Here is a 9125-nt window from a genome sequence, read left to right as displayed (position 1 = left end):
GTGTTTGTATAATTTGCCCATAAAAAAAAGAGTAAAACGTAGATTGCATTTTAGACTGACATTATAGTAATAAAATTTTTTTTATTTATGTCCATTTCATTGCACTACGCTAACATTTTTTTTATAAAGAAAAAAATGAGCCGCATTTCTTACTTTTGTTTTTAAGCTTATAATAACGTTTGAAAAATAAAAAAATAAGCTAAAAGAATTTAAATTTATTTTATTTTATTTAATATTATAATTAATAAATATTAAATAAGATAAATTTAATTTTTTTTCCTAATACGTTAAGCTTATTGCAAATAACTATTGCTATGTAGCTTTAATCAAGACACGACGTTGTTTGAGTTTAATTAATCCATTAAAGTAATTAATTTCTTAACGTCCACGTGATTCACACATTTCGTCCTTATTCAAATTGTTAAATACCGGGAGACTATTTTTATTACCTCTATCCAGAGACCCTTGCCTCTCCTTTTACTTTCAAATTTGTTTATATATATAATGCAGGAGGTCAACTAAATACATAAAAAAACTAGTTGAACATTTTTGTGTATATATATATATATTTTTTTATATGTTTTTTAAATATATTTTATATTCTAATATATATTTTATAAATATTGTTAATATATATATATATAATTTAATAATTATTTTTTAGTATAAATATTATTTTTATCATTTATGAACAATGACTCATTTTGTAAATAAAAAAAAAGAGGAGGTCAATTTTATTCGAGAAAATTTATTATTATTATTATTATATATATATATATATATATATTAAAGATAAAATCTTAATTTTATGAAAATTTGAGTGGTGTGATCTGTTGAATTATTTTGCACGTAAAACCGTTAGTTATTTAGATATTAATACAGGTATGTTTCATAAATAGTATAGCCAAATAATGGAATAAGTATTGTTTTGGTCTCTAATGTTGAGGGTTAGAATTGAAACTGTCTCTGATGTAATTTTCGATTTAGAATTGTCCTTAATGTTGCATTTCATTTTAAAATCGTTCTTTCTAATAATTTTTTTTTATAAATGATAAAACTATCCTTTTTTATAAATCGTTCTCTTTAATAAAAAATTATAAAATAAAAAAAAGAAAAGACACGAGGGGAGAGGAGAAAGGGAAAGGGAAAAGGACCAGAGGAGGGAAGGAAAAGGGGAATGGGAGAGGGGGAAGGGGAAGGGGAAGAGGAGGGGGGGGGGGGGAGGGGGACGGCGAAGCTTGGAGCTGCCGTCACCGTCACAAGCCATGGAGAGTGCTTTTGCTTCTGCACCGCTACTCCTCACTGCCGCGTTCTTGCCACTGCTCTTCATCGCTGCTCCTCGCCACCTTGCTGCTTCTGCTTCTTGCTTCTTGCTTTGACCTCTATTTCTGCTTCGTCTTCTGCTTCTTCTGGGTCTGCTTGAGTGCTTCTGCATCTTCTGCTTCGTCTTCTGCTTTCTGCTTCTGCTTGAGTGCTTCTGCTCCTGCATTTTCTGGGTCTGCTTCTTCTTTTACTTCTAATCTGATTTTGATTTGTTATTTTTTGATTTTATCGTTGTTGTGTGTTGATTTGGTTGTTGAATTTGATGTTGTTATTTCTGGATTTGAATAATATTTTAGTTGTTGGTGTTGTTGAATCTGATTATTAGTATTTGTTGAATCTGGATTTAAATAATGAATTTGTTCATCATAATCCCTAATTTCCTAATTTTTATTGTTGGTTTTGTTCTTGTTCTGATTTCTAGATTGCTGTTGCTTTTTTTTTGTTTTAGGATTTCTTATTTCTCCCTAATTTTTGGTCTTGTTCTTGTATTTGATTTCTTGGTAATTAAATTTATAGATTTTTTATTTTTGTAATTAAAAATAAATTTAGGTATTTTTAATTCTTGTAATTGAATTTTGTTAACTGTATTTAAAAATTTAATTTTGAGTTTTGTTAATGGAAGAATAATTCTGGAAAAAAAGAACAAGAGAATTTGTTCTCTTGGAAGAAGAAGAACAAGAAGAATGAAATCACTACTAGAAATTTTGTTATTACAGACGGAAATTTCCGACGGATTTTATCCCACGGAAATACAGACGGAATTTCAGAGGGATTTTTTGTCGGAAAACAAAAAAAATGGATTAGTATAAATTACAGACGGAAAAGAGAATCCGTCGATAATTCCGTCGGAAAAATTAATTTTTTTTCCATGAAAAATAATTACAGACGGAAAATCTGTCTGTAATTTAAAATTTTCCGTCGGAAATGTTAAAATAAGGGGTTTGCTTTAAGCGTGGCTCCTCATTTCACACGATACCTATCCGCGCCTCCACACCCCTCTCTTCCAAACGCTCCATCGGCGGCGCCTCTCTGCCTTGCACCGCCGTCGCACTGAACTTCTGTCACACTGAAGCTCCGTCACATCCCCTCCCGACGCTTCTTCGTGTGTTGCTCGTGTCGCTTCGTATCGAACCCTAATATGCAGAAATCGCAGAAATCGCTCCGTTTCGATCTTGTCTCAACTGTGCAGGTAACCCTGATCTCTTCCACACCTTTATCACTCTTAGTATTCGCTGCTACACTGACACCAGCCTCTCCTCCTATTCGCCATTTTCCATCGAGCTTTTCTGCATCTCGTCCGATTCACCACCTCTCCTCGAAATTTGCAGCGCGCTGCTGTCGTTTTCCTTCTTGCACTTCTGGATCTGCTACCACTCATAGAATTTCCTGTTCCAGAATATCGAGAATCTATCCTCAGATTCGGTTAATTTCTGAACTTATCACTTTCAGTTTTCTGGATTTTTATTTTCATGTTTGAAATACTGATTGTGTAGATTTTGTTGTTCAATTAGTTCATTCTTTTTTCAGTTGCTGAGATGATTATATGGCTTTAAGTCTAAAACATGAGCAATAGAATAATGTTTGTGAGTAAAGTATAAAATATTGTGTTTTCTAATTTACATGTTGCTGAGATGATTATATTGGCTATTTTATGTGTTTTCTAATTTACATGTTTAACCTCATTGACTTTAAAAATATTGTGCACTTGTGCTTGCTTGTTTATGTACTTTATCTAGTAAAAACTGCTTATAATTTTTTCATCATTTTGCTCAAAACTTGCTTACAAGAAGCCCATGACAAGTCAAGATCTGTTACCAAGGCTCCTGCCATGAAGGGTTAGTATAATTCTGGTCTATTTTCTTAGTTTCTTCCTATATCAATAACCTACATATTTTGTCTAAAAGAATATTTTATTCAATCTCAGGTATACCTTTCCTATATCTATGTGGGTTGCACATGCGGTTTTTTCTATTTATTATATTTACATAGTCCTTGAAATTTCAGAATTAGTATAGTTATGCCACACAATTTTATATTAAATTAGTTTGTATAGATACAAATTGCACCATTAATGAATTATCAATAAGCAGAGGGAATGTATATTTTGAAAATGGCATTGATGGTTCAATTGAATGGAAATTTTGCAAGTTCAGGTCTTTGTTTGGCTATTGCCATTGTTCAGTTGTACATTTTTGTCTTTCTGAGCTGTTGAGTAATAATCCTGTTTATGCAGACAAATGAGCTCTATCAGCTGGCGTCTGTTGCCTTCTGCTTGCTTGTAGCCTGATAAGGCCTTAGAGCTTGGAATCATAAACAGCCGCCATGAAGCCTTCATCACTTCCAAACTTTGGTGCAACAATGCTCACCATGACCTTGTCCTTCTAGCTCTCAAGACCACACTCAAGTATGTAAAGTAATTGAAAAAGAAAAAAAATATATCATATATTGTATATAATCTCACCGATGTATAGTTGCTCTTCAAATTGATTAGGAAACTTGGGTTGGACTATTTAGACCTCTACTTGATTCATATGCCAGTGAGGTTGAAACCTGAAGTTGATGGAGTTCTTGAAATAGGAAAGGATGATTTGCTTCCCTTTTGACATAGAAGGACATGGTGTCTATAAAATTTGTGTCTAATTTGTTTAAAAGATGAGGGATAAAGGAGTAGAGCCCACCATTTATATTTGATTATTTGTGTCAAATAGTTAAAAATTTAGACACATTAGAACACACCATTTTAAATTGAATAATTTTTTTCCATTTTGACAATAATGATGTGGCTATATTCAATTTTGACTTTAGGTGGAAATGAGCTCATCATGGCAACAAGGGAAACTCAGAGAATTTTACAAGCAGAAAGGAATCCATTTGGCTGCATGGTCACCATTAGGATCTTACACAAAATCATGGGGTACTAATTCAGTTATGGAGAGTCCAATCATTAATGAAATAGCCACTTCTAGACACAAGAGTGTGCCTCAGGTGCTCTTTCTTAACTCAACTCCAATATTTGTCTTTAACTACCCCCTATATTTTCTCTTATAATTTTTGTGATTTTAAGGTTAAAACTTTGACCGGATAAAAATTTGTGTTATTCTATAAGGATATGGCCCATGCTTTTCAGGTTTAACCAAGTTGGAATCTCTGAATCTGAAGTAGTGTAATTGCATAATAGATGTCGATATGAAACCTCTATCAGGTTGGTTTCATATTCTTCCGTATGTGAGGCAAAGTCACTGATATTCTAATTATTACATTCTAATTATTACATTCACTGTGTGTTAATGGCATCCAAATGTCTTGTGTATGAGTGTTTCTGATTAACAATTTAAGATAAAATGAATTTCATAATTTCATGCTCATCTTCTTTTCTTGCCTTATTTTAGGGCTACAAAATCTTGCTCTGTTAAATTTGGAAGGCTGCTTTGTAACAGCTGCATGCTTGGATACTCTTGCAGGTTGAATCACTTCACAGACCTTATTTATTTATTTATTTATTTATTTATTTATTTATTTATTTATTTATTGTGTGTGGGGGAGGAATAATTTGGGTTGGATACCTACTTTGCACATTTAATAGTTCTACAGATTCGAAGTAATTTAGAAACAGTTTTAGCTCTGAATTTTATTGTTTCCACTGACGGTATTCTCAAGTCTTCATTTCATTTATTATTTGTGATTTCCTAATCTACCATGTTGCCTGTAGGCGTACACGGCCCCCAATCACGAAGCGCCTATTGCTGTCATTCTTCTTTCTTGGATTAACTGGGTAAGATTCTTGATGTAGTCACTTGTTTACTGTTTTGGCAATATAGGAACAATAATCTTATTATCACGTATACTACATTTGCTTCTTGAATCTTGGTCAGGATATTTGGCAACCAGCTTTTGTTTCTTATGGGTTTAAGCTATACTAATCCAACATATGCTTCTGCCACGCAGCCAGCAATTCCAGTCTTTACGTTTCTGTTTACTGTAATGATTACTAATTCACTAAGTCAAAGATAAAGGAAGTACATGAAAATTGTGATTTAAATTTTGTGGGTCTCTCTAATTATAGTTTTGCATTAGAAAGTTGTAAATAGCATTTTTCCATGATTTCAATGTTTCTGTTTAGTTCAGATTAGGAATTATGAATTTGGTTTATTTAGCAGGTGGAGTGGGACTGTTTCTGCTGTTGTTTCAGAGGGGAGCGCAGTTGGCACAAGTTTTTCTGCGACTGAAGTCTTCAAACTGACAAAATGTATTCATCTTCTCTCTGTCTGATTCTGATCAATGGTTAATCTTGCTATTCAAGAATTCATTTAAGATCAATAAAACTCATCGTCATGATTACATTATGCAGCGTTATATATATATATATATATATATATATATATATATATATATATATATATATATTAGAGACATGCACAACACAATAGATCACAGTATTATTTATTTATTTGTATATTACTGCACATGAATACTAAAGTAATTAATGCCACTCATTGCTGTTCCCACTAGTTCATGACCCATTTCTAAGTGTTCCAAACATAAGTTAAGAATTAGGGACATAGATATGAGACAGTATTATTATATTGACTAATTAGCTTAAGTAATTTCTTTTAGCATCGAAAGGAAAGCATGAATGGTGACTGATGAGTATTATATATATGCAAATTTTATAAATTTAGGGGTTAAAATGAATATCCCGTAAATTGTAAGGGCATTGAATGAAATTATACCTACTTCAGTTTAACTATTTAAAAAGTATAAAAAAAAGTCATGTTAAAAATGGTACTAAGATCATCAGTATGCAGATGGGGTAGAGACTCCACACTTGTATGTATATCCATATCTCTATCTTCTGAGCTTCATCATCCTTTTTTTCTTTTTATTTTCAAAATTGAATTAATATTATCATAATTTCAGTGTACTTGATTGAGCTGTTTTATTTGCAGGAAGTGGAAGGAAATTGTGGATGAGTGGGTGAGGTTGAATCAACCGGGTAGAACAGCTTCTCTCATGGGTAAAACCAAACCTCAACTCAAATGTTTTGGGACATTTTTCTTAGTTAAGGAATTAGAAATCCAAGTGTTTGATGATAATTGTTGGCGTTGCATTTACATTTGCAGCTGATGGGGACTCTTCACCGCTGAAAACCACCCAAAACGGGCATCATCAGGTCTTTCTTGGACCCTTTTTTTAATTTTTATTTTTTATATCATGGTAAAGTTTAAGGCCCTGTTTGGCGTTATTAATATTTGAGGTACATTTTCCATTGCTGGATAAATGGGTTTATCTTATGTGTTTTTGTTTGTCATGAATCATTTCTCACATGAATAGATTTGTGTATTTTAACATGCCATTCTATGCTAAAGTTTCTTTGAACTTGAAGTGCGAAAAACTACGAACTACGACTCATGATAGCTATCTCAAAAATCAAATTTGAGTAATAAGTAATAATTGATGAGTGGAGTTTCAGTTGTTATTCTTATATGGTGCTTCTCTTCCTTCTTTTTCATGAATATAGACATGGCTTATAGGAAAATCTCTGATTGAGTTCCAGTCTACAAAAGGAGATGTTCTTCCTGCACACAAGGTGAATGATTGACTTTCTTTTATCAATTACTTTGCATTTCATAAATCTCTAACCGTTATATCGTTCAACTCATATTTGAAGAAGTTATCTTTAGTACTCAGTTTTATATGAACCTATTCAATTGTTCACATTTCTCGGTCTTTAAGTAATTTTCTGTATTACATTCTCTTCCGCCTTTTGTTATTCACAGTAGAAATACTTTCTTCAATACAATTTCTCTTTTTAAAAGGTTACCACTGTTAGATCTAAGCTTTGTCATCGGGTCATTCTAGTTTTATTTAAGCAAAGCTTCTCTATGCTTTCTTATTTCGATGGTTACTATAGAGAAACCTGTTGTTGACTGATAGTGACTAGTTGATCCTCTTAAGGATGAGAAAAAAAAGATCCCTTATTTGGGGTTATTTCTGTTGGATGCTTTGATTGTTTAACTTCCCTAAGCATAAATAATTTCCTGTCAATAATATTCTTTTATCATTTGGATATTAAGATATTGGGTATTGGCCTATCTGAATTTTAAAACTAGAAATTCTGTTGAAAGAAACAAAAAAGACTTATGGCTTTCTTTGCTCAACATTACATGTAGACATGTAGTAGCATCACTAACTGAAAGAACATTGTGCTTGATCCAGAATCAGAGCCAGTGCTTAGCAGATCTATGTGGCGCATTGCACTGTGACATTGAAATCAATTTTGGGTTGAAAAAATCAAAATGTAATCCTGCTGCCGCTGCAAGAAATAAACATCTGTGCGAGGTGTGCATCAGTCTGTCTTTAGATCGGATATAGTAAGGTCAGAAAGTGGGAAGCAGCGAATAATTTTGATGGACCAAGAATTTCAAGAAGCAAGTATATTGCCATCATTACTAAGAAGCTCAAGAAAGAATGAAGCTATCCATAAATTAGGATATTGAATCTTGATGAGTCTACTAGTAGTTATTTGCCATCTAATGTATTTAGATTGTATTATTGCATGGAAATAATTGCTTATTATAAAGAAAACATTTTGTACTCACCAGTGTGTTTTTCTATTTATACCATCAATAAAAATTTGTATTTATTAAATTTATATTTATTTTGTATGAAAATAAGTATATTTTGTAATTAGAAAAATAAAAAAATTCTATTTTACCTTACTGACGGATTTACAGACAGATTTTCTGTCTGTAATTAGAGTGTAAGATGATTTTCCAAAGTTCAAATTACAGACGAAAAATTCGTCGGAAAATCCGTCTGTAATTACAGACGGAAAATCTGTCGAAAAATCCGTCTGTAATTACAGACGGAAAATCCGTCGGAAAGTTTGTCGCCTTTGGGAAATGGATAGAAAATTTACAGAGGAAAAATCCGTCGGTAACTGGTAAAAATTCATCTATAATTTTCTGACGAAAAAAAAATCCGTCGGTAAATAATTTCCGACGGGGCTTTTATAAAGGGACAAAATCCGTCGGTAATTTCGTCGGTAACTAAAAATCCGTCTGTAATAAAGACTAAATCCGTCTGTAAATCTGTCTATATTAATCCATTTTCTAGTTGTGAATGGTGGAAAAAGGGTATTTTTGTCATTTAGAAAAAAAATTTTATTAGAAAGGATGATTTTAAAATGAAATGCAACATTAAGGACGATTCTAAATAAAAAATTACATCAAGAAAAATTTTAATTCTGACCATCAACGTTAAAGACCAAAACAATATTTATCCTGCCAAATAATTAAATAATTACTTTTTTTTATGTATTTATTTGATCTACTCTTTCATGCATTATACTACTTACATATATCTCTCTTTCTTTTTTTTTTAATCGGCGACAGTTATTAAAATCCGTTGTTATTTTTTATGAACAAATAAATTAAAAATAGTTTAAATGAATTTTAATTTGACTAAAATATAGCCTTTTAAATGGTCAGATATATTTTTCAATAAAAATGGTCAATGTTTAGAACAAATTTGAGAGTGAAATTAAAGGGGAAGGAGGGGTCTCCAGGCAAGTAGGAGATAATAAGTGTAGTCATACAGTATTTAAAAAGGTCTCACCAATTATATTCTAATTATAAGGTTAATTCCACGGTATTTAAAAAGGTCTAACTAATGATGTTCTAATTGCAAGATTTTTATCTATTTTTCTCATAAATTTCTGTTTCCTATTGTGATTTACTGTTTTATTTTGTTTGTTCATAAATCGCTACACCTTGTAGCAATTTATGTTTCAATTCTGTTGA

At 31.9% G+C, this 9125-nt stretch overlaps 1 protein-coding gene across 6 annotated transcripts; it reads left to right on the top strand.

The window, feature by feature from the left end:
* Positions 1 to 2259: 2259 nt before the first annotated feature.
* On the top strand, positions 2260 to 7971 carry LOC112776487 (uncharacterized). Of its 6 annotated transcripts, none has more exons than XM_072227113.1 (13): positions 2260 to 2512; positions 2652 to 2745; positions 3114 to 3158; positions 3557 to 3727; positions 4129 to 4308; positions 4451 to 4525; positions 4713 to 4784; positions 5033 to 5095; positions 5478 to 5569; positions 6270 to 6337; positions 6444 to 6493; positions 6842 to 6910; positions 7540 to 7971. In XM_072227113.1, coding segments are annotated over exons 9-13 (345 nt in total). In that variant the 5' UTR covers positions 2260 to 2512; positions 2652 to 2745; positions 3114 to 3158; positions 3557 to 3727; positions 4129 to 4308; positions 4451 to 4525; positions 4713 to 4784; positions 5033 to 5095; positions 5478 to 5567; the 3' UTR covers positions 7696 to 7971. The 6 variants fall into 6 exon arrangements, 5 of the variants coding, with proteins under 5 accessions (XP_072083214.1, XP_072083216.1, XP_072083217.1 ...); XM_072227115.1 differs by having other exon boundaries at positions 2276 to 2512; positions 5481 to 5569; XM_072227116.1 differs by having other exon boundaries at positions 2276 to 2512; positions 5196 to 5569.
* Positions 7972 to 9125: the final 1154 nt, after the last annotated feature.

The sequence above is a fragment of the Arachis hypogaea genome, chromosome 19, assembly GCF_003086295.3.
Source record: "Arachis hypogaea cultivar Tifrunner chromosome 19, arahy.Tifrunner.gnm2.J5K5, whole genome shotgun sequence".
NCBI classification, from domain to species: Eukaryota; Viridiplantae; Streptophyta; class Magnoliopsida; order Fabales; family Fabaceae; genus Arachis; species Arachis hypogaea.
The sequence above is the reverse complement of the archived record's forward strand: the minus strand, read 5'-3'. Positions and strand labels throughout refer to the sequence as shown.